The following is a 26,561-nucleotide window of genomic DNA, read 5'->3' on the forward strand; positions in this document are numbered from 1 at the left end:
TGTTGCTGTTCATTCCCTCCATCTTCAGAATCACAGCCTGCCTGCACTGAGCTAAAACTTACGACGGAGTCTCAATAGTTAAAGGTTTCTGGGTAATTTCAACTTCCTCTGTGAATTGAAAGCACGTTTGTCAACGTCACATGCATGACTCTTGGAGAATACAGTTCTAGGAGGCATTAAAATTACTTACCAGACTAAAAGCTTTTATTTTTGTGAGCAATTAATGTAACTAAAATACTTAGTTCCATCTGATGGCCTCATTTTCTGAATACTGTAGTGAGCAGAGTGGATAAATACATATTGATCAAGTATTGGGTTACTTTTGCTTTCTGAATTTCTATCTGACTTTTCTGAACAGTTTTGTTACGTGATGTGCAGCTGTTCCCTTGTGGCCCTGTGTGTCATTCCTGTCTCCTGCAGGGTGGCTGTCTTAGTTTCCTGGGGCTTTCACAACAAAACACCACAAGCCGGGGGGCCTAAACAGCAGAAACGTACTGTCTCGTGGTTCTGGAGGCCACGAGTCAAAATCAAGTTGTCAGCAAGGTTAGTTCCTCCTGAGGGCCGTGCGGGAGAATGTGTCCCAGGCCTTTCTCTTTAGCTTCTGGTGTTTTGCTGACAAATGCTGACACTCCTTGACCTGTGGACGCATCCCCCTGATCTCTGCCTTCATCTTCACGTGGCATTCTCCCTGTGCGCACGTCTGTCTTGGTGTCCAAATTTCCCTTCTTATCAGGACACCAGTCATACTGGACTAGGGCCCACCCTAACAAACTCCTCTTAACCTGGTCATCTGCAAAGACTGTATTTCCAAATAAAGTCACATTCCCAGGTTCTGGGGGTTAGGATTTTAACAACTTTTGGGGAACACAATTCAACCCATTACAGTGGCATACTGTCGTCAGGGATTGGTGTAGGGCAAGGGGAATAAGTGATAGAAATGTCTTCAAGGGGTGAAGCTGGGGCCTGGAGGGGCAACGTGGAAGGCCTGGTGGAGAGACAGACACTCCACAAGCCGTGGGAAGAGAGGTTTCCTGTGAGACCTTTGATTGCTGTGGAACACCTGAGCCAAACACACATGGAAGGGCTTTTTTGAAAAAGATAAATAGTAAAAAAGAGCTGGATTTCAGTCCCAGCCCTGCCATTTTTCCAGCTAAGCTAACCCTGTGTAAGGAAACCAGCTTCGGTAAGCCTCACTTTCCTTGTCTGCAGACGGAAGATCTAACAGCTTGAGGTTGAAATGCGACACTATGTGAAGTACTCAGAGCTGTCCCTGTAGTTCAGTGGGGCTCAAAAACAGAAACTCCCCTCACCCACCCCCTTTTCCATTCTCTTTCCCTCCGTCCTTTAAGTTCTAAAATTGCCCCTACTGGTGTCTTTAAATAAGTGAAAACTTTATAGCTCATATTGTAATTTTTTAAGATAAGTGATTGAAGGATGAGGCTGCATATGTATTGTAAAAATAGAAGGATTCTGAACTGTTTGTCTGTCTCCCTTTCTGACGCCTGTGTAGAGCGTTAGGGTTGAGGCATTTAGTCTCAGCAGTTCCCTCTTAAATGTTTTCCTCTGATCTGGGAGGTTGTCACGTGAACATGTCAGCATCCAGTGACTCTTGGGGGGCAGCGGGGACTATTTACTGGGTGAGCCAGCAGGGTGTGGAGAGAATGTGATAAGATCAGTTTTGTTACCTCTAAATGAGCAGGTGAGTCGTTCTCCTGGTATTTATTAAGCTCCTACTCTGTGCCAGGCATTGCGATGGGTGCTGGGTGTCTGCCTTGAAGAAGCCTGCCTTTCCCCACCATGAAGCCTGTGCTTCTGTGCACAGGAGGGATCTGCACAGGCACCACCTATGTGTGAGGCCGGCAAGGCCAGAGGGAGGGTCCGAAGGAAAGGACGCTGGTAAAGTTATGGGTGAGAAGGGTGAGCCTGCATGGACTCACTCACTCACGCCTTGGGTGGTCCTGATGGAAGCAAAGACTCCTTAAACATGGTTGTCGTGATAAGTTAAGGGGTAAGGGTAAGTGCTGTTGAGCTGCACTGTTAGAATACACTTCAAAACAGAGCACACTGAAAGCTTTCCAGGCCACCGTGCACAGCATCCTAAAGGCAGCCCTACTGTCTGCTAGACACAGGAAAGACACTGGACTCTGGGAAGAACTTTGGGTCCAGGCACTATGGGTCTAATTCAAGGGTAAGAAGTACAAACAGCATGGGCTCCCCTTGGGCTCCCATCCCTGCTGTCCACAGCTCACATCGCTCCCCTGTTTTGTTGTGCTAAGACTTTGCAAGTGTGTCGGTGAAACACAACATTGGAGCTGGAACAGACTTTAGACACCATCTAGTCCAAGTCCCTCAGTTTGGAAGAGAAATTGAAGCGAAATTGAAATAGAGATTAAGCGACTTGCCCAAGACCACAGCCTCCTCCATGACAGGTTTCCTTACTTCCAGCCCTATCCTCTTTCCTTTGGCAATTGTTAATAAGAAACAGCAATGAGACCATTTTAATTTTCTGATTGTCAATTTCTCTCTATTATTTATAAATAGGCCGTGGATTTTCTGCTATGTTTTTCCCACTTCTCTGAAAGTCAGGTTATCTGTTGGTGCTGAAATCCTCTGTGATTTAAGCTTGGATTGTTTGAAATGGAATTTGTTACCTTGGGAAACTCGAATTCTTTCCTTCTTGCACTGTTCCTTCTTTTTCTGTAAATAGTCATCTTGACGTAGTTTATTATCATATGTTTCACCCATTCCTCTGGCTATTCTTGCCATTTGGTTTGGATTTTCATTAACTATCAGGTGTTAGGCAGCTGCTCTGCTCATTTTGGGTTCATCTTAATGTTTGAGTTTCTCCTTTATTAGCCTGGACTGTTTTGTATGGGCTATCTTAATGGCTTGGCCTAATTCCAAATTCCATATTAGGCTTGTAATTAGTTAGATGCTTGCCAAATCTAGTTGATTTCAGAATGAACCATGGTTTCAAAATATTTTTCACTAATTTTTACTACTGGCCTTACATGACAACTTTATTTGTAATCTTGGATCAAAAATAAAAGAGTTATCTCGGAATGATCAAGGCTGGGAATGCCAAGTAATTCTAAGTTTGTTCTTCATGGTACATGAGCCACAGGCACTCAAACAAAGGGATTGTTATGCTAGTTTTATATTTCTTAATAAAGCTGGTATCTTGCAGGCATTTATTGCATAAACATCTGGTTTTATTAGTGTTAAGAAAAAAGCAGTCTCTATCTTCCCTCTTAGACCCAAGTTATGAATAAGTCTATTAGCCACCAGGTTGACCTGTGCTGACAGACATTTTGGAAGTCTATGTTGCCACAAATGTGGCTTTATCTTGACTGTTGCATAGTATGTTGGTAAGCCTATTAAGAGTTTCTTGGGTTGACAAAGTCTTCACCAGCTCAGACTATTGCACTGACCCCTAGTTAGCTCATCAAGGGAGAGCTGGAATCCTGAGAAGTGAGCAGGGTGAGTGTGTGCTTACTCGGCTGGGCTGAGCTGGGTTTCCGGGCCATGCGTTCTCCTGCCCTCTGCTCAGGGTCAGAAGATCCCCGGGCAGAAAGTCCTTTTAAAGCAGCATTGCTTTTCACAAACCCCTCAGGAGCATCTCCGGCTGGGTTGCCCTTCTGGGCAACAGGGCAGATCTAGACTTTAGCAACAATTGTCTCTGGGGAGCTCTTGGAAGTTAGTGTGAAACACTGATTGAGCAGCTGCCTAACCTTTTGTAGGAAAGGCTCAACTCACTGAAGTTCTTTGGACCAGAGATCAATTAGTCTGATAACCCGTGTAAATTTTAAGGTGTCTGCTTCTCATTGTCTTGTACCTCAATTACTGTAAATAATGTTTCCACATAAAAGGATCTAGAGGTTTGAAAGGGAATTTAATTCTTTTTTTTTTTTGGTGAGGAAGATTGCCCCTGAGCTAACATCTGTGCCAATCTTCCTCTATTTTGTATATGGGACACTGCCACAGCATGGCTTGATGCACGGTGAGTAGGTCTGCACCCGAGATCTGAACCTGAGAACCCTGCCACCAAAGCAGAGCACGTGAACTTAACCACTGCGCTACCAGGCTAGCCCCTCTAGACCCTTTTAAATACACTGAGCTTGCTCCCACAGTCACGTCCTGAGAGCACATATGGCCATCATGTTGCTTGAATAGCTCTGGGTCTCCTCATCCCTTTCTGCCAATCCTTATTCCAGCTCCTTTGGTTTCCCATGTGTGGTGACTTGTGCAGTCACTATTTTTTAAGAAGAGAGTGTTTTAATATATGTTCCATTTCGTAGGAGCTCTGTGTGGTGGAACCCACTGAGTTGTACTGAAATCCATTTTGTGAGACTCTGGAGAATGGTTCTTCAGAGGATCATTGGGACTTACAGTCTCAGTGTTAAGGTCAATAAAATATTTTAGGCTTGTAAAAAGCTATTGGCTCCAAAATGTGAAACTCATGTAGAGATACACATGAATTATATTTCCTGTAGAATCTGAGTGCATTTCAGTGTGTTTGATATGAAGTAGGGTGGGGCCTCTAAAAGCAAGAACATCCAATGTCTAGGAAGCTCTTAAAATGCCCTGGTTTCTAGTACTGTCAACATAACCAAAGATATAACATTTAAAATCAGAGATCCGTGGAATACTAGATGTGGCAGATGCCTAGGAAATCGGCTAGTTCAACTCCCTCCCCTCCAGCCTTTAATATGTTGCTGCTTGTTTTCTCACAGAAGAGGAAATGGAGCCCAGAGAGGGTGATTCTCCCAGATCCACACAGCCAGATGGGGACATAGCCTGACAGAGAGCACGAGTCTTCCATCTCCTGGCCCAGCTTTTTTACGGTGGTTCATCATTGCACACCACAGTTTATGTTGTAACTTGAAAAGGCCAATTAAATTCTGCGTTGGAACCAAGTTAGGATATAATTTCAGCATTTTGCCAAGAGTTTCAAATGAAATAATGAGAAAATAAATTTTAATCTCTCAACTCCCATAAAATCAGGCCAATGTTATAGAATGGGGGCTGCTCTGAGTCCTTCCTAACTCTGGCAAATGTTATAGACTACACTTCAGGGCACACTCCACAAATCGCGGGGATCAGGCATTTAAGGGGACAGCAAATGGTAAGCCATATGTTTAGGGTTGCTGTAGAGGAGACTGTAAATACTCATGGGTATTGATGAGTTCCCTACGTTTCCCCATCTTGGGTGTGACTAGTTCTGGTCAATAAAACTTGAGTGAGTGTGTTGGCTCTCCTTTCTAGGCCTGAGTGACAGTGCCCTCTATGTGTCTTCCCCAGGTGCTCTCTCTACATTCACCGTCCAAAGAATTCCAAGACAGTGGATAAAAGTACTAGAAGGAGCCAGGGAACAGTTGTGGGTCAGAGAAAACAGCCCAGCACTGGATTCCATGTGAAAGAGAATAAATCTTGGATTCTGCTCTCCAGTCTGGGGAGTGTTTATTACAGCGGCTAGTATTAACCCCCTGGTCACATCCAACTGTCTTTTAAGTTTTATTTATTTATTCATTTGACTATGATGGCCTAGGAATTAATACGCAAGAGATGGCTACAGAGGACATCAGAAAACTTCTTTAATGTAGTTCTTTTTTGTTGTATTATATCCTAAATAGGGTTGGTTTCCAGACTGTCATGCAGTCTGTGATGTAAAATGCCTGACGTTTAAGCCCACGGTTTTTCTTCTCAACAGATATTATTCCCACATTGACTGCACAGTCCCTGAGCTGGTATCAGAGTTTCTCTGGTCATTCATGTACAAATATTTAAACCTTTGTGTCTTCCTTCCAGAGACTGACGGCTTTATAATGACTCCTTGCATTTGTTTGCACACAGACTAAGCTTCTGTAATGAAGAGACCCCTCCCTCCAAAAAAAGAACACTCAGACTCAAAAAAGTAGGATTTTATTTCCCTCTCATTTAATGGTCCAGAAGAGGCTCAGGGGCCTAGGATCTATCTATCTTATTGTTTTCCATCCCTGGTTGAAACTAGCTGATCGGCACCACATTTGTAGGTTGTAGTCTGCACCATGGAGTGCAAACAATCTCCTTCCTAAATAATATGACCCAGAAGTTGTATATAGCGCCTCTGATCACGTTCTGTTTGCTGAGACATAATCACAGGTCCACCCTGGCTAGAAAAGGCCGCCTGTAGCTCAGCAGCCACGTGCGTAGACAAAACTCGAGAATTCTGCTACAAGAAGGGAGAAGAGGAGAATGGACACTGACACAGCAGTCTGTACCTGACTAACCACATGGGGGCCTTTTGGCCATGTTTCAGTACCAGAAGGGATCTGCCATACTCTGTACTATTCTGGAGTAAAAATCCTTGCAAAAGAGAAGCATTGACACCCCCTGAATTAATAATCAATGCCTTTACTATCACATAGAAATCTTATATTTTTTCCTGTTATTAAGGAACTAAAGCATGGAAAATGCACTTTCTGTGAGACTCCACCATATTTACCCTAGGATTTAGGAGGTCCTGGAGGCAGTGGACTAGCCAAAATATTCCCTGCTGATCAATCAAAATGGGCGCCAGCTGTACGCATCTAGGTGCCCAGTTGCTGAGTGTCAGCCCTGTCTAAGGCGTGGGGCATGCGCCACAGGCGTTTGTTTAGAGTGAAGCGAGGACCCTCCCAGGAAATAAAGTATCCTAAGGGAAGGGAGGGTAGAGGTTCAGAAGCCTGGTTTGGAAGAAGAGAGAGTCTGAGCTCAGTGCATCGTCTGTCGCTCAGAATGTCGCCACAAGTTCAAATTTGAGTCCTGGGTCAAGGGGTCTGCAAAAACAAGGTAAATAAACACTATACACACACACACACACACATAGTGTTTATATATTCTATCCTATATAGCATCATATACTCTATTATATACAGCATATATTTTCTATATATATATATATAATTTCTCCCTCCCCTGCCCAATAAAAATAAAAGTCATTGTGGGATGTGGGATCACAAGAGGTCAATAACATGGTAGTTGATGCAATGGAGAGATTCTGTGCTGGAATCTTGGCAGTAACAGGAGACGGAGCCCTTGGTCAGATGACAATGCCCTCAGTGTCCGGCAGCAGCTTTCTGAGCTGTACTGTTGGGACAGGGGCCGTGGCTGTCCCTTTGGTGGGGTTAGCAGGAACAGCTCCCTTTGTGGGCATTGGAGCATGGCTGCTGCCCGGGAACTGGCATTGATAGGAGTCGTCTTTGCAGAAAACTGGAGCCAGAGAGGAGGGGAAACTTGAGCGGTCAAGGGTACTGGGTTTGGTTTGACATGAAACGTGTGTGTGATCCCCACAAGACTCTCAGAAGTATTTGAGAGGATTGGGAATTTGTTCCCACGTGATGGATGGGAGTTAAGACAGAGAGACACTCTTGGGTGACATTACTGTGACACTTGCTCTCCATCTCTCCCTGCTCTATAAACAGGGACCTCACAGTCAAAGTTCTTGATCTGCTTTATTTGATGCCCGAGGGATTTCTGGTGGAGCTCCAAGCCCAGCTGCCCCGCCAACCTGGGCTTTGTCATTGGTTTGCCAGGATTCCCAGAGGAGAGAGGGGCTCAGCATTGCACACTTTCTATTCAGGGAAGAGGCCATCCTGAGGCTGAAATGAAATGGGCCTCCTCACTAAGGTGCCCCTTATTTCACTCAACTCCGCTGCTTCTTCTGTGTGCCTGGTCTCACCTGGAGCTCCACCCCCTGGCTCTGATTGGAGGCTCTGTGACACAATGAGAACCACGCCATTAAGCAAGTCTCCCCTGCTCTAGCCTTTTGTCACGATTTTCTATTCTAATTATGTCTACTTATCATTAGTCTTGCCTTTTAACTTTAACCTCTTAATTTTAATCTGGCAAAATAATTTACCAGAGGAAAGAATAGAAAAGTCACTTTATGAAATGACTCAAGAAATTGTTTGGCGTTGGCTTAGTTTGGATGTATTGAAAACGTTTTAACAGGTGTGTTTTGTGGTACCCAAGGGCAATGGCATAAACTCAGCTCGTGGTCCCCAAACAGAGAACAAGTTGAGTGCTACAACGTGCTGGGTATGGTACCATTGAAGGTGCGATAATGAAGAAACAGACACGGATTCTCGTTTATTAGGTCTCTAGTCTCCTGTTAGCACAACCCCCTTTATGGCAGAAAACCAGGCTTTAAAACTTCAAATGCACTTTCAAGATTTAAACAACTTAGTTTGGAATCCTAGATGCCCACAATTTCACTCCAAACTACCTTGAGAAGTGAATTTTCTTCTGGTTAGATTAAACAACCCAATTGGCTCTTTGAAGAATTGTCCCAACTACTAATCTTGACTCAGGAATTCTCATCTTGCTATTTTCTCTAGAAAAATCTCTCCATTTTTAAAACCTAGCTCAATGATGCGTCTTTCTAAAGCCTTTGCAAATATTTGCAAGTGGATATAGTGGCCTCATTTGAACTCCTTCATCATTTCCCCGACGATTAAATCCTAAATCCCCTCAAGTTAGCATTAGCCCACATGCTGACATTGTGTGAATAGGAAAAAGGTGCCCCTTTCTCAAGATATTTTACTTTCATCTACTGGAAAATTATTGTAACATGTTAGAATAAGAAAATTACAGCTCTCTGTGGGAAGAGTCACAAATACACAAATCTACTATAAGCAAGATGTATAAGAAGTCCCCTAGATTGTGTGTTACTTTAGATGGCCACCCTGGTTTCACTTACTAGATGGCCAGTGGTGTGCCAGCAAATGTTGAACAACTGGATCTCTGGGAAAAATCAACCAACCAACCAACCAATCAGCCAACCCTGATTTTCAGTGTTGGCTGATTTCAAACTACCAACATGGCATCAACTGGATTGCAAAATTCATGAAAATTCAAAAATCGGCTCTCCTGAGCTGGTAAGAGCTGGCTCCAGCACATGCAGGCCAGGCTCTGTTCATTCATTGTGCTATCTACAACACTCCGTTCATGTTGAAGGAGCCCTGAGTAACGCAAACATGGAACTTACAGGTGTCGTACGTTAAAAAATCAGGAACATTCTTGGTGTTGCTACCAAGGACAGCATGCACTTGCCAGTGTGACTATCTCTTTATTTTTAATGTTTGAGCATTGGGTCAATATGTCCTTTTTATGACATATTCCTGAGGCTGGTGTGCAGAAGTTTCTGAGAACATAACCGGTCATTAGCTTGCCTAAGATAAAAATAATATCTATAAATAACCTTTTAGGAAAATGCAATGTGCCGAGTGTAGTAAAATCTCAAGGCTGCTTTATGATTAGTATTTCCATGGTTCTGGGTTTCTATTTTCTCAAAGCTTTGCCTAAACAATTTATATTTTAGATACTTTAGTGGATAAAGCCATAAATATTTTCCTGACATATTAGTGCTTACAAAAGGAAGGTCCTCTCAGCAGTTAGTTAGCTGGCAGGCTGAGATGAAAGTGGGTGATCGGCAAGGCTTGTTAGAGTCAAGACCCCAACCTCTGTGGGATGAGTTGTGTTTATTCATGAAGGCCAACGTGTTAGTCTTTCGTGAGTGAATCAATCATGACTCCTCTTATTAGCTGAGAGTAATGGCAACTCACATCTAGTTATCTCAAATCGATGTGGTATCCATACACTTCACTATCTGATAACAGATGAGTCAAGAAGAGTAAATATTCTTGACTGAATTTTTATAGTTGCATATATTTTACCATTAGAAGATAATATCTAAGTTTAGCATATTCTCAAAAAGTTCAAATCATTCTGAAGCATTATATAATGGATATTTATTTATATTGTGTATTTTCTATAGCTGCTGTAACAAATTACCACAAATTTAATGGCTTAAAAAACACAAATATATCATTTTACAGTTCTGTAGGTCAGAAATCTGACAGGGGTCTCCTTGGGTCCAAAACAATGTGTCGGCGGGGCTGTGTTCCTTCTGGAGGCTCCAGGGAAGACTCTGTTCCCTTGCCTTTTCCAGCTTCGAGAGGTTGCCTGCATTCCGTGGCTGGTGACCTCTTCCTCCATCTTCAAAGTCAGCCACAGCTGGTGGAGTTCCCACGTGGCATCACTCTGACCTTCTCTTCTGCCTCTCTCGTCACTTTGAAGGACCTTGGGATAACCCAGGATAATCTCACCTTCTTAAGGTCGGCTGACCAGGAACCTTAATTTCTTCTGTAACTTTTAATTCCTCTTTGCCATGAGCCCTCACATATTCACAGGTTCTGGCAATTAGGATGTGGACAGACATCTTTGTGGGGGGCACTATTCTGCCTAATACACACCCGAATGACAAAAACTCATTTACATTTTCATACTTTACTTCTGAGCAAACCAAGTTTCAGAGGAGTTGAAGAGCCCTCCCAAGGTCCCTGGGCCAATGCTGTTTTCTGAGCAGAGTGAAGATACTTGTGTACACTGTTTCCCCCGAATTATCCTCTCTCTCCAAACTTCAATTTTGTTTTGAGTATGTTCTTGCTTTTGCTCTTTTTACTTTTGAAGAGATCTTCTGCTATTTACAGCATTGCACATTTTGTGCCTTTTATGTTTCAAGAGTGTCTGGTGAGAAAAATGATTCAAAAGGGATCAAGTAAGCAACTCACCTAGGGCAACGTGAAAGACAACATGATAAAAAGAAAAAACAAAATTCGAGTCTTTTAGCCAAAAGCTCTCATGTTTTTGAAGACTCACAGGCTTAATTAGTATCAAGGAAAAGTCAGAGGTAATTGTCAAGGGATTAAATTTCAGTGCAGTTGAAAATGCACTTTGCTGGCAGCTGGTACAGTATCTTCCCAGAGCTGTGCGTGTGATTATAACCATTTTGAAGGGGAGGAAATTGAGGCTTAGGGGAGCCAAATGCTTGCCATGTAGCCATTTGGCTGCTCTTTGCTTTGACCCAGGCTGTCCCTGGGTCTATCTGGCTCTCTCTGGATTAGATTTTTCCATGACACTATGCCCTAGTTCCTCTGCACTCTGATATCTTTTGCCATCTCCAAGGAGTTTGGTTTGCAAAACATTTCATCTGCCTGCCTTCTGGTTTTGAGAAGGCCTTGATCCTGACTCTGATTTTGATTACGAGACAATGGAAATTCAGAGAAATTAGTTATTTGCTCAGTGCTGTGCTTTAGCAACAGGACTGGAGTAAGAGTAGAATTCTAAATTCCCAGGAATAGGATGAATGTTATCCTTATCACACAACTTCTAGCAAATGCAAGAAATGCACAGGTCCTCTTTCAAAGTAAATGACAATGAATAAGCTTTAGGAATAACATAAGATACTGGAATAAATAAGGGAAGCTTTTCTTGGTACAAGACATGTCAAAGAGCCAACTGTGAATAATGAATAATTGTGTCAACAGTCTCAGAGTGCACTCCCCTTGCTGTGTCCTTCCAGAGTTAGCATTGCTACGTGGAGTAATTGTGGAGGTCTCACTCTCGTTGCTGAATTTTGTATACGAGGTGCACTTAGCTGAAATATTTCCTTCCCTCCTTCCCCAATTGTCAAAATCCATCCACACTGTCAAATGCAACTTAAGTGTTACTTCCTCCGGGATGTCTTGGGCATGCTAGGAAAGGAAATTCCCCTGAATTCTCCAACTTCATTTTCTCTCTATCTATTGGCATATCACACATTCCACTGCATAATGTTTGTGTATATTTTTAGTGTCTCCACTGTACTAAAAGGGCAGTTGTTTTCATTTACTTTTATCTCCTAATGGTGCTTTACCTGTGACATAGTGCATCAGACTTTATAAGAGGGGCCCATCAACGAATCAATGAACAAGTGACTGGGTGTCATAGGCAAGTGTAGTGCCAACCAAAGAATATTACTTCATCTCGTTTTTCCTTTCTAGCTATTTTTACTTTTGCTTCTAATACAGAACCTTGAACACAGCAGATGTTCAATAAGTGTTTACTGATACAATTGTTTAAAATACTTAATGTTCTTTTAAAAACAACAAAGGCTTATGTAAAGTAATAAAATAAATTGGAAAATATATTGTTCTTTATAAAAGATATATGTTTTGGGAATTATTAGCTACAAATGCGTTGATTTTGATTGGCCAAAATGCATTTTACAGTGATGTACAGAGCTTTGATGGTGAATTTATACAGATTTTGGACTTCAACATACTTTGGTTTGGTCCCTGGCCTTGTCATTCGCTATCTGTATGAATTTGGGCAAATCAGTTAACCTCTCTGAAACTCAAATTCATCATCTGTAAAATAGGGGTACTAACATTAACTCACAGGTTAATTACACTAAATGGAAACTTGACATGAACAACCTAAATTATGTGCCTCATTCACAATAAATAATAAGTATTATTTCTCTTCCTTCCCATCCTTTTTTATTGATGACTTTTAATTTTCTTAAATATTAAGTCTAACTAAAATGTATAATGTCTTCATTTTGGTCAAACAAAATTAAAGTTCTCATTTATTCAAAATTTAATATGTACAGTCTAAAAACCCAGTGTCACTGGTGTTCTGGACGTTGATTTCTTGTTCTTTCTCTTCTAGGAATGGTGTTTTTTGTCTTTTGGGAAAACCGCCCTTCTCCGACTCTGTAGGGGATTGATGATAGTTTCTACAACATCCCACTTGCCTGTGCCCTATCCAGGGGGGTAGGCATGTTTCCAAAATGGGCCCATCAGGTTTCCTCTAGGATTTGTCAAGTGTGGACTGCAGTCAGAGCCTGCCCTTCCCCTGGGAAGGAGGCAGGGAATCTCTGAGCCTGGCCATGGGTGACTATCGCGGCTTCCTCTTGGAGAAAGTTGGTCTGCGACAACAGACTCGTGGAAAGAGGGCCCAGTCACTCATGCTTGCCCCACATTTGGTAACGTGGGTCAGCTTAATCTCCAGTTTTGGCTAAACTAGCATGAGTTGGATTTTCACAATTTCAACCAAAGTCAAATACAGGCAGAGAATCACCTAGAATTAGCTGTGTCATAGGCTGTATCCTCAACTTTGGTCAGAGTTTGGCCAATGCTAGGGTTTTGTGTTGGGAGAGACCAGGTGGAGAGTGTGGCCAGACCAGTCAACCCTTTAGCATTTTCAGGGAAAGAAACCCTGGAACACACTCTCTAGAGCACATGCTTTGTCCTCACAGAACCACTTCGAACACAGTCAGTGGAAGGTCCACCTGTTGGAAACTCCCCTACTCGGCAGTAAGCCACCTTGTAAAACTGAGATCTGGCCCGTTGGAGGGAGTGGGGAGCTCCTGACCCAGATCCTCTGCACGAATTCCTCAGGTCCCAGTTCACCGAGATACCAAACTGAATAGCTTCTTAAATATAATACATCTTAAATTCAGGGGAATTATATTTCTCTTTTTTGGTGAATTTTCCCCTCATTCCCCTCCCTTCCATATTTTCTCTCTTCATCCTTTCTTCCAAATAACATTTTTAAGTGACTTTTAAAATGTACTGTTTTCACATTATAGAAATATTTAAAATGCAGGGAAAGAAAGGAAATAAGAATCACCTGTAATACCATCAACCAGAGACATTCCCTGTTAATTTTTGGCATATATTCTTCCAACTCTTTTTCTATGCAATAATATTTTAACAGAGTTGAAATCATAATACATATTCAACACTGCATCCTTTTGATACTTTCTTTGAACAAATCTGAACATTTTCTGCTATTTAGTTTTTTCTCCCTGTTTTTTTAGTATTATAGATAAAGCTGCCATGAACATCTTGGCATTATATCTTTGATGCCATAGTTCTGGGGACATAGAGCACTGATGGCACATGTGTTGAAGGATTTACACCAGGGTAATTGATAATCCAGGTACTTGACCCCATTTTTGTCTTCCTGGATACAGAGTAAACTTTTAGGGTGTATTATGATTTGAGATGATCAGATTGGAGATGACAGCAAGTGCATTTATAGGAGTGGAATCAGATGTTAATATGCCTGATACCTGAAAAAATTGTTAGTTTCTGGGTAGAAAAGAAATCCAGAAATATAAAAGTTAGTCACAATGGCTAGACTTACAGTCTTCTACACTGCCCAAGCTGACAGCTCATTGCCATTTCCAGCAAGAGCCAAAGCTGGTTTTCCTGCCAGCCTTCCCTTGCACAACCTAGAGGATCTGCTTTGTCAAACAAAACAGAAGCGCAGCAGTTGGGCTACGAAATTGAAAATGATAGTAGTGTTTCTCACTGTTTTAGAGGAAATGCAAAATACAGAGGAGCTGACATTGAGACAACATTGTTAAAGAAAAGATTAGAATGCAGTAAACATGTGCCACCAGTCACCTGTGGCTCCTCTCTTCACCTGATCAACCAAAGTCAAGTCCCTGGGTCCAGGGATGGTGCACAAAAGTCCCTGAGTCCAGGGACGGTGCACAGACACTCCTGGTTCTTGCCTAAGTCATCAGATTGTGCTTGTGACTCCCTATGGCATTTGGCAACATTTTCACTGAACTTGTGAAAACAAATCAGATCAGAACACTATGGTACCTTTGGAAGAATGGGGTGGTGAAAACAAGAAATATTGGTAAAAGTTTATAGCATTCTTTTTTAAAATGATTCAATTTGAAGCTAGCAGAAAGTGTAGATTACAGAGGTAAAGCTTCATTTGGCCTTAACATTTTCCGAGACACAAAAGCTGTGGGGCTTACACGGGGGAGGAGGTTGGAACACAGCTGACTAGACACAAAAGCAATAACGTGAAAAATGTTTGTGTTTGTATTGTGTTTTTGAGACCGGAACCTCACAGAACTTCTGATTTTCCATCTGTGGCAGGGTGGAGTCTTAGTTCCAAACTAAGAGTTATCATCTCCTTGGAGGACTCCGTCTGTGACAACAGGAATGATAAAGGCTTTCCAGAAAACTTAACAACAGCACAGACCCAAACTCAATGACACTTTGGTCCTTGTTCTCTGAACTACACTGGGTCTAACTGGACTCAGGCACTCACATGGGAGTCTTGAGATGACCTTTCCCAGCGGCTCTTAACTGGGGGACAGATTAAGAGGAAGGCAGCATTGGGCACCTTCTCCTTCTCTTGCTGAGAACTAGACAGACACTAATTCTCTTTACTTCAGGTGGGAACGCAGAGAACAGATTGAATGCTCAAGGTCACTTTGTCATGAGTGGAGAAGAGGATTAGAATAGGAAAGGCCTCTTCTCCCAGGGTAGGATCCTTTCCACCTTGAACCTAGACTCCACGTAGACACTGCAGCATGGAGCAGACTCCTTACCCGTGGTGTTGTCAGAACTTCTTCCCGTCTTCATCCCTTTGTGACATCAACACCCACGGCTTGGTATTTCAGCTTCTAACCTCTTTCCTTGACCTGGATTTGGCCACGGTGAAACTGGATTTAGGTGTGAGATTACAGATAGATTTTATCTGACAAGAGTGGTTGAGAGAGACCATAAGTCCCCATACAACTCAACAACAGTGCGTGTACAATTAACGACATCTGCATGTGTGAGTGATGGTGAGGTATTGGTAGTCCAACTTTCGTCTATCCCTTAGCTCCAGAAAATCTTATATTTCTAGAGACAGGCGATCCGGGCACTGTAGAGGTTTTTTTTCCCCAGAAAATTTCACTCCAGTTCCTCCATAGGGATGGGAGCCTGACATTTTAAAGAGCGAGCAGTGGGGGGTCTCGTGCCTTTCGTAATTTGTACCAGTCACTCTTCATCTGTGGTTCTTCAGCTGCTCTGACAGGGCGGAAATTAAATAATTCGGAGATAGTTGTTCCCTTCAGAGCTGGATGCTCCCATTGTTCCAACTACTAATATTTCTTAGGAATGCTTTAAGTTTATTTTAAGGAAACACACACGTAAGTAGACTTTGAATTATCCATGATAATGGTAGTGATGATAAAGGGGGAAGAGATAAGGATATCCCTAGTTAGGTTGAAACTATATTTTCAACATTTATAATAATTTTAAAAAGGACTTGTGGAAATTAGTCCACTAAAATCTCAAGTAAAAAACAATGGTAATATGCAGCCATGTTCATAAATGCACTATCTGAAACAGCCCCAACCTGGAAACTTCTCAAGGTCCTGCCAACCACAGAATCACAATCAAATACAACAGTACAGGTGAGGTCATGCTGCAATGCCGAGTGAAAGAAGCCAGACACACATGGATACCTGCTGACTGAGTCTATCGACATAAAAGACAAAAACGGGCAAAGCTAATGTATGGTATTAGATGTCAGGACAGCAGTCGCCCTCGGAAAACTAAAGCGAGAGTCGGGAGAAGGGGCTTCTCGGGAGCCAGTGGTGTTCTCTTTCTCACAAGTGCTGACTGCAGGGCTGTGTTCACCGAGCTGTACACTTATGTCCATGAAGTTTTTGTATATATGTCATATTTCAGTAACAATTTATAAAAATAGGTAAATAGGCCTTTTTCAAAAGGCAGGAAAACCAACATTCATGTTTTGGATAGAAATTCCCTGACTTTCATGTTTTGTTAGAAAAAATAAGGATTTTGGAAGTGCAGCTCTTTTGTAAAATACCAAGTAATGAAATGCGCTTAACCAGCCAACAGGACAGGAAAAGTCGCAGAGATGAGCTCCTCTCAAGGACTCGACAGGCCCCTCGCAGAACTCTATCGAGTTAGAATTTTAGAAGCGGGTCCACCAGAGGCACCCAAGCCTCTCATTTCTGTTCAGAAACGCACTTTCCAAAGCTGGACGGCTGACACAACAGGCTCAGTGAGAATGGGCTCACACTTCCAATTTATTATCAAAGTATTTCCATCAGATGACAAACCTGGAAAGATAAGGAGACGCAGAGCTACACGGACGCCGTCTTCCCTTTACCATAGCCACCTGAGGGACAGCTTTAACTCTGAAAATCCTGCTTAAGCCACGATCTTACGCATCCTCCGACAACCGTCCAATGGCAATTTTTAACTCAAAGTTTGTGCTTAAAACTTTTTATCAATATGATTTATAAGTTTAAAAAGTCTCAAATCTTCATCTGTACATCACTTTACAGATCTTGGTTCATAACTATTTATCTTGGTCAGAAACTTCAATATTCAATGATTACCTATAACAACAATTAGTCATAAATGTAGTTAACAATTAAATATAAAAATTATTATTTATACATTACTACAAATCTCTTAAAAAGACCGAGCGTTGAGAGAGAGAGAACAAGAAATTGCTTAGAAAATTGCAGGAGCCTCGAGAATCTCAGTGTCAGTCAAAGGAGGAACAACAAGCAGCAGTTTTAGACACTCGTTTTAGCCCTAAGAGCACTTAAAATGAAATGATCTCAGAGTGACCTAACTCACGATTGGCAAATTAGTTTAAAACCGCCTTAAGTCCCAAGGCCTCCATATGTATAAGAAATCTTTGGAAAAGTTTTGAAGGACCGTAAATGTTGCAAATAAAAGTAGAAATAAGGACTCAGGCAGCGTGTTGTTAACTCTCGTTACTGCTGTGCTTTCGGTGTCAACGGGGTCTCCAGCCTCCTCTTTCTCCTTGTGATTAGAAATCTGGTCTGCCTCAAGGGGTCAACACTGTTTTCAAGAGAGAACCTCAAACTGGCAGATTATATGAGAAACAAAGGAACGGTCATATTATCTCTAGAGGTTAAGCCTCATTTATACAGTGACAAGTGACTGATTTGATGGACACTAGACTCCCTCCTCCCTCATGCCTTTCTTTCCAGGACAACTGACTTCCCAGCTGTGGATGCTCTCTGCTGACCACCCCTTTAGTTACAGTGACCCCCGGGCCCATTTCTCTCTAGTCGAGTTCCCCATTTCTGTGGTGTTGGGAAGTCAGCCAAGGGCTGCGTGCCTTCTGCAAGTCACCACACCCGGCATTTCTTTTCTGGGTTCATGTACGAGTCCTTGGGGCAATGGAAGGCTTCCGAAAACTCGGGGGAGTTCTGCAAAGTCCCAATAATCCTGTGAAACAAACAAACAGAAGTCCCATCAGCATCTGACACCCATGTCCACACCATGTGTGCGCTCTGTGGAACTGCTCTATGCGGGCCAAGTGAGTGAACTTGGAATTTATAGTTTAAAAGGGAAAAAAAAACTGGGTAGAATGAGTCTGTTCCTTCTCATCAACAGAATTCTTAAATGGGGAAGTAACAAACTACAGGAGCTAGGAGCACAGGTTTTGAAGAGGGACACACGGTCGGGATCCTGTTTACGAGTTGTATTTACTTAGCCTCTGTGCCTCAGTTTCCTTTTCCATAGAATGCACATAATAATACTACCTGCATCTTAAGGTTGTCATGGGGAGTTAATTTATAAACACCCTATACGTGTCTGTAAAATAAATGAGTAATTCATATTTGGAATTAGTTATAAGAAGAGTTTGGTCAAAGAAAAAAATTATGATTTTTCACCGTATCTTGAAAGGGCTCACACAATAACTTAAATAAATTAGACTTTAAATAGATATTTGTTGACTTGATGTAACAGGGAAGATAACAATTATTTTCTTTTTTTCCGAAAGAACTCCACAGATATCAGAAACTGGATTCAGCCTGAATAACTGGAAAGGGCAAGTTGCCAATTTCCCCTTATCTCTGACCCCAGTGGGCAAAAACAGCACCATCACCCCACTATCGGCAGCAGGCAGCACTCGAGGGGAGAGGCAGGTCAGCACAGAGACGCAAAGGTGACATCCCACATCTGCCCAACAGCGCCTTCCCTCTCCTCCCCCGGGGACCGCCTGCCACACCCCCCTTGGGCTGGGGAGGTATGGGAGGCAGGCGGGCTGGGTGGCAGGAAGACTGATGTGGTGAGATCTCCACACGCGCAGAGTGCGAACGAGCACGAATCTCAGCACTTCTCTCCCTGCAACGTTCTCCACACGGCAGTCCCCGGGATCTTTTAAAATTTAAATCAAATTCCTCAGTTTCCTACTTAAAACCTTCCAGGGGCTTGAAGGAAATTCAGCCTCCCTCCACCGCCTCCGCTGTCCTGATAGCTCCAGCCTCCCTTCCCCGCCTCCTCACTGACATCTTGTTCCTCAAGGCTCAAGCGCACTGACCGACTGCCCACTCCTCAAGCTGCCCTCCGGGCCCGCTGCTCCTGCCGACCCCACTCCCTGGAAAGGCACTCCCGGTGGCTGCGGGGTTGACTCCTTCTAGGACTTCGTGCCTCTGCAGACACCAGCAGACTTCAGATGGAGCCCTCAGACTGCAAGGAAGCCAGCAGTGACCATGGCAGGCTGGAGATGGAGGCTACTCCCTAATTTCTAGGCCCGCGTGATGCTCTGGATCCCTGTGTAACCCCAGAAAGGAGGACACTGAACACTACTGGAATTGGATTTCTCACCTCCTGGCTTAGGTTGGGAGCTCAGAGCTTGAATTAATTTGATTAAAAAAAAATAACGACTTGTCCTGTCTTGCATCTGAAAGTTCAAGAACAAATTCACTTGATATCTGGTCAAAAGTGACCACATATGTAGGAATAAAGAGGTTTCCAACATCAGGGATTCCTACTGCTCTTTGGTCCGTTAGGTTCCAGGCTCATGGACTCTGAGTTAGAGAGAGCTTGATTCACTTAATCCATCCCCTTCCCACCAGAGGAAGCCCCAACGCTGGCTGAGGGATGGTCATCACGGTGGCCTGGCAGCTTCTCAAACTGAGGAGCAAGCTCCCGGAGAATGGGAAGAGCTGCTCTTTTCTGTTTTTATTTTATTAAACGCTTTCAAAGTATTGTGTCTTAGATGTATCACACAGAGACAAGTCCTTCAGTAAAAATGTCGAAACCCATGCCGTAATTCTACATTTCTTCTAAAAACATTAAAGAAATTAAAAAACATACCTCAAAACAAGAAAGTCCCCCCCAAACACCACTGCGTTAGCAACACAGCAACACCAGCCTGACGTGCCCCTAGCTCTCCTCTCACCCGTCTCCTCTCTCCGCCCAAAGGCTTCACCCAACAGCTGATTCTGGAGAATCAGGTCCACAGTGTGCCAGGGCTCCTCGACATTCCTAGGGGTCTACTCAGTGTTTGGTTGTTTGTAACACCAAACCTTGGGGTGGATGACATACATAACCTATTTCAAAAAGTGGATACATTATCAATAAAAACGAACTCCTTCTCTAAGAGTGGGATCATAGTTCATTAATATTACATAGAATACTTACATGAATTGCATGCTATATGAAAACTATGTAGTTTTTGTGTTTGTGTTTATAATAACAGAAGATAATAAAGGCTTTATTGATGATTTCTTAAAGTGATTTACTTGAAATTTTTACTTGATTATATAAAATATTTTATTGTACTGCTGCTGTTTATTCCCTTGGCAAATCATCACTTGTATCAAAAACACCTAGAGGCAGAGGGTAGGGGAGGGGAATTGGAGGAAGGTGGTCAAAGGTACAACTTCCAGTTATTTATAAGTCCCAGGGATGTGATGGACAACACGACGACGACAGCTGACACTGCTGTATGATGTACAGGAAAGTTAAGACAGAAAATCCTAACAGTTCTCATCACAAGGAGAACGTCTTTTTCTTTTCTTTTTACTGTATCTATATGAGAAGACGGATGTTAGCCCAGCCTACTGTGGGAATTACTTCACAGTACATGTAAGTCAAACTATCCTGCCATACTCCTTAAACGTATACAGGGGTGTATGTCAATTATTTCTCGATAAAACTGGAAAACAAAGCCATCTAGGAGATATGGAGTTGACCATGATGTGACCAAGGATGGACTATTTCCCATAACGTATCTGACTACCCCTGCCTGCAATTAACTGGATTTTCGAACTACTGAATGAGCTTTTTGCAATCAATGAGTCCTCCAACAACCTTTTGTTACTTCTTTTAAATGAATGACTTGGCTACAAGGTTAACTAGCTTCATTCATGAATAAACTCTCCAATTTTTATTATTAATTACTGTTCATGATTCTTTTAAAGTAAGGTCACATTGATCAGCATCTGTCCCAATATAAATTCATAAGGAAATAAATGCCTGAATAGATTCCGAGGTATGAGCTAAGGATTAAAGTGCTAACAGGAATTCTACACGGCTCACCCAAATCCACGCTGATGTTCACAAAATACAAGAAGCCAATGCTAATATTCAAGGTAAATGGAGAAAACATCAGTCTTTCAAAGAAGGTTTAGCTTCAGCATGCTAAATCATGAAGTCATGAGGAATAAAATAGCCATATTACTTGAAAATGTCTACATAAAAGACTAGTCAGGAGGGTCTTTCAAAAGTATTAGAAATTAAGCTGTGGATGATTTTATTCCTGCATTATTGGAGGTGTTAGTTCTATTAAGTGCCCTTTCTTCTCACTGTCGGTCACTATCAAGCCCTTTACGCATCAGAAGCAGCACCACCACCATTTAGTTGCAGGTACACTGACATCATTCTGTCTATTTGGACTTGCTTTAAAAACTATCAGACCCTTATATACCACAAAGAAATAGTACATCTGAATAACTTTAGAAACCCGTTTATAGGTTGCATAGTAAATATTATCATAACAACTGTTCCCTGAAGTGACTGGATGGCTAACAAAAACTGGATTTCCAAACAGAAGTCATTTAAATTGCCGATTCAATTTCTAGAATATCAAGGGGAAATGCTTTTGTTCTAAATACTGGTTTTAGAAGTTTATTTTAAAGCACGTAAGACTTTAGTTAGAAAGAAGGAAACAATTACAGCTTAGACCTAACAAATGGTTTATAGATTCAATTTAGATCTAACAAACGGTTTATAGAGTCAGCTTTATGTCAAGTATATTTTGCATTTTGTTTTTAATACTGTGGCTACATAAGCATAAGGTCACAAAATCTCCCTCCATTTTAGAAACGTGTCTACGTAAACCACTATGCACAATTTTCAACAACAACTCAATGTCTATTAGTTCTTAAGTTTCTTTAAAAAATGTTCTACTTTGTACAGCCAGGAAGCAGCCTGTTTCCAAAACTAAATGTAACCTCAACCTTTTGCCAAGGAAATCCCTCTACCTCCAGAGAAAATAATAATTTCCTTGACAAAAGGTTGGCAATCCATTTACCCTTTACAAAAACAACAACACATACTGCTCTTGTTATGAATGAAAAATACTCAAAGAGGCATCTTTTGGGCCAGAACAAAGAAAATGAAAGTTACAAATAATTTTACATATCTACAATAAAATAATACATATTTTTACAAATATAAAGTTATACATATTTATAATAAAATTGCTTTCAGTTTAAAATTGGGGGTAGAAAATGGTTACATATTTATCTATATATCATTTAGCCAGTGATCAGTTATAGATATTCTGAACTATCCAACGTAAGAAATGAGCAACAGAAAGCCCTGGCTTGCCAGCTGAAATGGAATAAAGTCCAGATGCTTTATTCATAGGAATTCTTATTCTGTTCATGCTTCTCTCATCTAAAAATAATCCTAGTACTAATTTCAAACATATATATGTTAGGAGGAACCTCAGATACATTAACATTAATGCTCCCAGCAACTCTCATGATAATTTAATCCTCATTTTTTTCATCAAGAAATTGAGACACAGAGGCTAACAGCTCGTAAACGGCAGAGCCATAGGTGGAACTCAAGTGTGTCCTACTTCAAAGCTTGTGTTCATTTTTACCATATGAGAATAAGGATGCGTTTTCTGAGCTAATCGGAGTGGAGGAATGGACGGCTAAAGGCAGGCAACAGAGTTAACAGGCAAGAGACAGGACAGAAACAGACAGGAAAACCCCAATAAAAAGCCAAAATGAAAAGTCAAAAAGTATCACCATGGGTGGCTCTTCAGTGTAGGAATAAATATACACTTCCCCACTCTAGCTTTTGAGGATTTCACTAAACTAGTAAACAGTGAAACAATAACTACTAGTCATAACAATAGTCTGTCAGCCAAAAAAAAGAGTAGGTTTTGTTCAGGATACTGTGCTAATAAGGCAGGAAGGTAGAAAATGTATTTTAAACAGAGAAATTTTAATCCAGTGGTTAAGATAAAAACGTTGATACTCAAAAGACAAATTTTAGCTACCAAAAAATTAATTAATTTGCAACCCCCAGCCTCTGAGGATATCAGATGTACCAGGTATTACAATAATATTACTTATATTCACTTTGGTTTTTGTGGATAGATGCTTTAGTTCATGGGGATATGGAGGGAAGAGCCTTGGCAAATCCGATTGTTATGGTGGTTTGCATGAGCTTATAACTATTCTCTGTTCTCCTCAGAATTAGATTCTTATACCCTAACTTCTGAAGACTTTAGTAAGGAAAAAGACAACTCTAAAAATTAAAACTAAAAGTTACTTGGAAAAACCATGATGGGAATCGATCCACGGACTTTTGTTGCTCATTACCTAAAAAGCTGCTAATTTGGATGTCCCAGCAAGACTCAGTTTCCTTGGATTATACACACAGTGGGCATACAACAAACAGTGTTGAGTGAATGACTTTGAAGCAACTGTAACGGCAAATACTAAATGATGTTCATGACGCTGATAGTAGAAAAAGTTGAGTAAATTCTTCAATTTGTAAATGTGCTATTTTGTTTCATAATAGAATGTGTTTTTTTTCCCCAGGAGTGAATGATCTGGGCAGTACATTCACATCTATTTCAGGAAGGGCTTTTAAAATTCAGCCCATTACTTCTCTTTTGTTCTCAAACTCTGTCTTCTAAGCACTCTACAAAATTTTTAATTTGCTTTTCAGAGGCTCTGGTTAATCAACAAATGAATGATGAAGTGTTATAGGGGAAGGGCAGCATTAGGAATTTAGTCCTGAATAGATACACAGGGAGCTAGGATTTAACATTCAGAAACTGGGTAGAGTGATTGTCTTTCAATCCAACGTTCTCTCAGATTTTCTGATTTGGGAAGGACTTTGGATATCTTCTAACTCAACCTTCCCCTCTGCAGAGCACTTTTCTCTAGCATCCTTGAAGGACTGTTCAAGGAACTCTCTCCTGGAGATTTGGGGGCGCTTTGGAGCTCTGACTATTCCATGTTGGACCACCTCCAATTACTGGAAAGTTCCCCTTTATGTTGAATGGAAATCTTTCTTTGGATCTGGGCCTCAACCCTTCACAGCCTCTTAGAAATGTCTTTGGGCTAGCTTTAAATAGAGCCACGGTTCCGAGGCGACATCTTTGTTGCATCCATCAAGCACTGAGCCTGGGTCACGCATATTCTGAGGATAAGAGAGTCAAGGCTACGCTTGTGTAAACATGACATTTACCCTGATGTGTTCTGTTGATCCCATCTGTGACCCTCAAAAGAAAAAGAGACACCAGATTTCCAAATTTCATAGAATCAGAGTTAGAAAAAGCCAATTTCCGAATTTGGAAGTAATGGAGCCAATTCTGGAGCACGTTGACTGCTGTTCAAACCCACGTACCTGAAACTGCCTGGACTGTGGACGTCTGTTTTAATGGAATTGATCGCAAACTCTGGCCTGTAGGTCCCACACCACACCTAGGGATGGGACAGAAAAGGAAACCAGTACGCTCAGGTTCAGTCAAGGATTATTTGTTTGGGCAGACTAGGGGAAAAGCAACCTTCCTATTGCAAACATTAAATTGGAATTCTGCATTCCTCAACCATTTACTCTTCAAATAATGCTCAGTGATAGGCAATCAGAAATATAATTCCCATGAATGTGATCTGACAGTCTGTCATACACAACGAAAGTTGGTCAAGTCAAATGCTCTGCCACAGTTGATTAAAACGAGAAAACTCAGCATGCAATATCTAACTTACTATGAAATTATAACTCAAAATGATTTTCATATCTGTCAATCAAGAAAGATACGATACCTGGGCAAAGTTCAAGAAGAACAGTTGTTTGTGATTTAGGTCAAGTCCAGGAAGTAATTTTTCTTCACCATTCTTTTTAATATAATTTTGATAGGCCTAGGCAGTTAATGAAATAGAAGCATGATGTTTATAATTTCTAAATTTATATATAAATCTATGCAAAAGACCATGTAACCAAGTAATTAATGTTTTATATCAGAATCATCATATTTAGATATGGCAACCTATAACTATTTCATGGATTAGAAAGAAAACTAGAATTTATTTACAAATGCCCTGACAAGAACAGGATACTGATTAACAGATGACAAGAGCCTAGCACATGTCAGATGATCAATAAATGTCAGCTGAATGAAAGCATGACTTAGATAAGTGATGAAACCTGATCTAAATGTTGTTCTAGAGATGGATGGATAAGTCCAGCTCGTTGGAAGAACGGATTGCCAAGGGAGTCTGTAACTGCTGTGTCTGGCTTGGTTATTACTCTTAGCAAAATAGACACACCAAAATAGACTTGCACCAGACTTCGTTGGGTGATTCTCGTCAAAAGTCAAGGGATTCTCCTGAGATCTTTTAGAGGCCTAGTATCCTATGGTTCTAAGAATAAGAATGAGCAATTATTGTGGCCCCCTGAAGACAGGGCAAAACAGACTGAACCTCAGCTACATTAGGAATAAGAAATTTAGGTTACGTGAATGTCAGAAAATGTTCTTAATTCTAAGGATTTATGGAGACTACTGAAAAATGTAGTTTTTTTGTACCAAATATACTTAAGAGATTGACAGTCAACTTTCTGAGATGAATTACTTCCAATTTAATACAAAGGAAAGGGATCAATTAGATAAGCAGAAGGTATATTGCATATCTTCCTACTTGCCATTAGCACAGATTTATTGAGTCTCTACTCTATAAAGACACTGGGGACTTGGGGAGCCTGCTCTCTCCCGGGGAGCTCACAATCTAGCCGGGGGACAAGGCAGTAGATGTTAGGATTTCATACATAACAAAATATTTGCACAATTGTAATTTGCTTCCTTATAATAATTCTGTGCTTGTTTTAGGTGAGGACCTCCATGGAAGACCATCAACCCAGATTTTGGCCAATTTTTACAGCAGTGATTCTTAATCTGGCTGTATATTAGAAAACCATGGGAGTATTAAGAGTGCCAATGCCTTCTACTTTCAGGCAAGATGGAGTGACAGGGACCGGATATATCCTCCCACTGAAACAACCAAAGGATGACAAAATATATAAAATGATGGTTTGCATGACAACGGACATCAGACAAAAAGGACATCAATCTCTGTGAGACATAAACAAATAACTGGCCCAGCTTGTCGCCTTGAGTGTTTCCAGGATACAGCGCAGAGAAGGGAAACCCAGTTGGAGCCCAAGGGACTCCCTGAGTCGAGGAGAAGGAGCTGAGAGCTCAGGGACACCCAGGACAGGGCGCTGAAGTGGAGAGAGCTGCAGACAAAGGGTCTTGAGATCAGAGGCTCACTCAGGTGTCCAGCTGAGAGCGTGAGTGTGCACCTGAGCAAACGACCCACAGCCAGGCGAGGGGCCACCAAAAGATCAGAGACAAAAGCCCGGTGCTCACACAGGAGAGACTGGAAGCCCTCAGGACTCCCACGGTCGGGTCTCGTCTCAGCAGTGGGAAAAACTGTCCCTGGACTGCACACTATCCAAGTCCCACCTAACAGGCTGTAAAAGCAAGATCCAAGAGGATCAAACCACTTCTGAGGGATTTAACTGTGTCCCAGAATAAAGCTCAAGAATACTTACAGGAAAACAAAAATATCCAGCACTCAA

At 41.7% G+C, this 26,561-nt stretch overlaps 1 protein-coding gene across 5 annotated transcripts in view; it reads right to left on the reverse strand.

The window, feature by feature from the left end:
- Positions 1–16,682: 16,682 nt before the first annotated feature.
- Positions 16,683–26,561, reverse strand: part of MME (membrane metalloendopeptidase) — a 78,854-nt gene continuing 68,975 nt past the window's right edge. For 4 of the 5 annotated variants that reach the window (XM_087430364.1, XM_087430361.1, XM_087430363.1 and 1 more), the window contains 3 exons: positions 24,749–24,844; positions 24,330–24,406; positions 16,683–17,885 (listed from right to left, as the gene is read on the reverse strand). In XM_087430364.1, the coding sequence (XP_087286490.1) occupies positions 17,786–17,885; positions 24,330–24,406; positions 24,749–24,844 (273 nt within the window). In that variant the 3' untranslated portion in view covers positions 16,683–17,785. The remainder of the gene's footprint in view (positions 17,886–24,329; positions 24,407–24,748; positions 24,845–26,561) is intronic. The other variant, XM_087430362.1, reaches the window with a different exon arrangement.

This window comes from Ceratotherium simum, chromosome 5, assembly GCF_057802395.1.
Source record: "Ceratotherium simum simum isolate JZ-2026a chromosome 5, ASM5780239v1, whole genome shotgun sequence".
Lineage (NCBI taxonomy): Eukaryota > Metazoa > Chordata > Mammalia > Perissodactyla > Rhinocerotidae > Ceratotherium > Ceratotherium simum.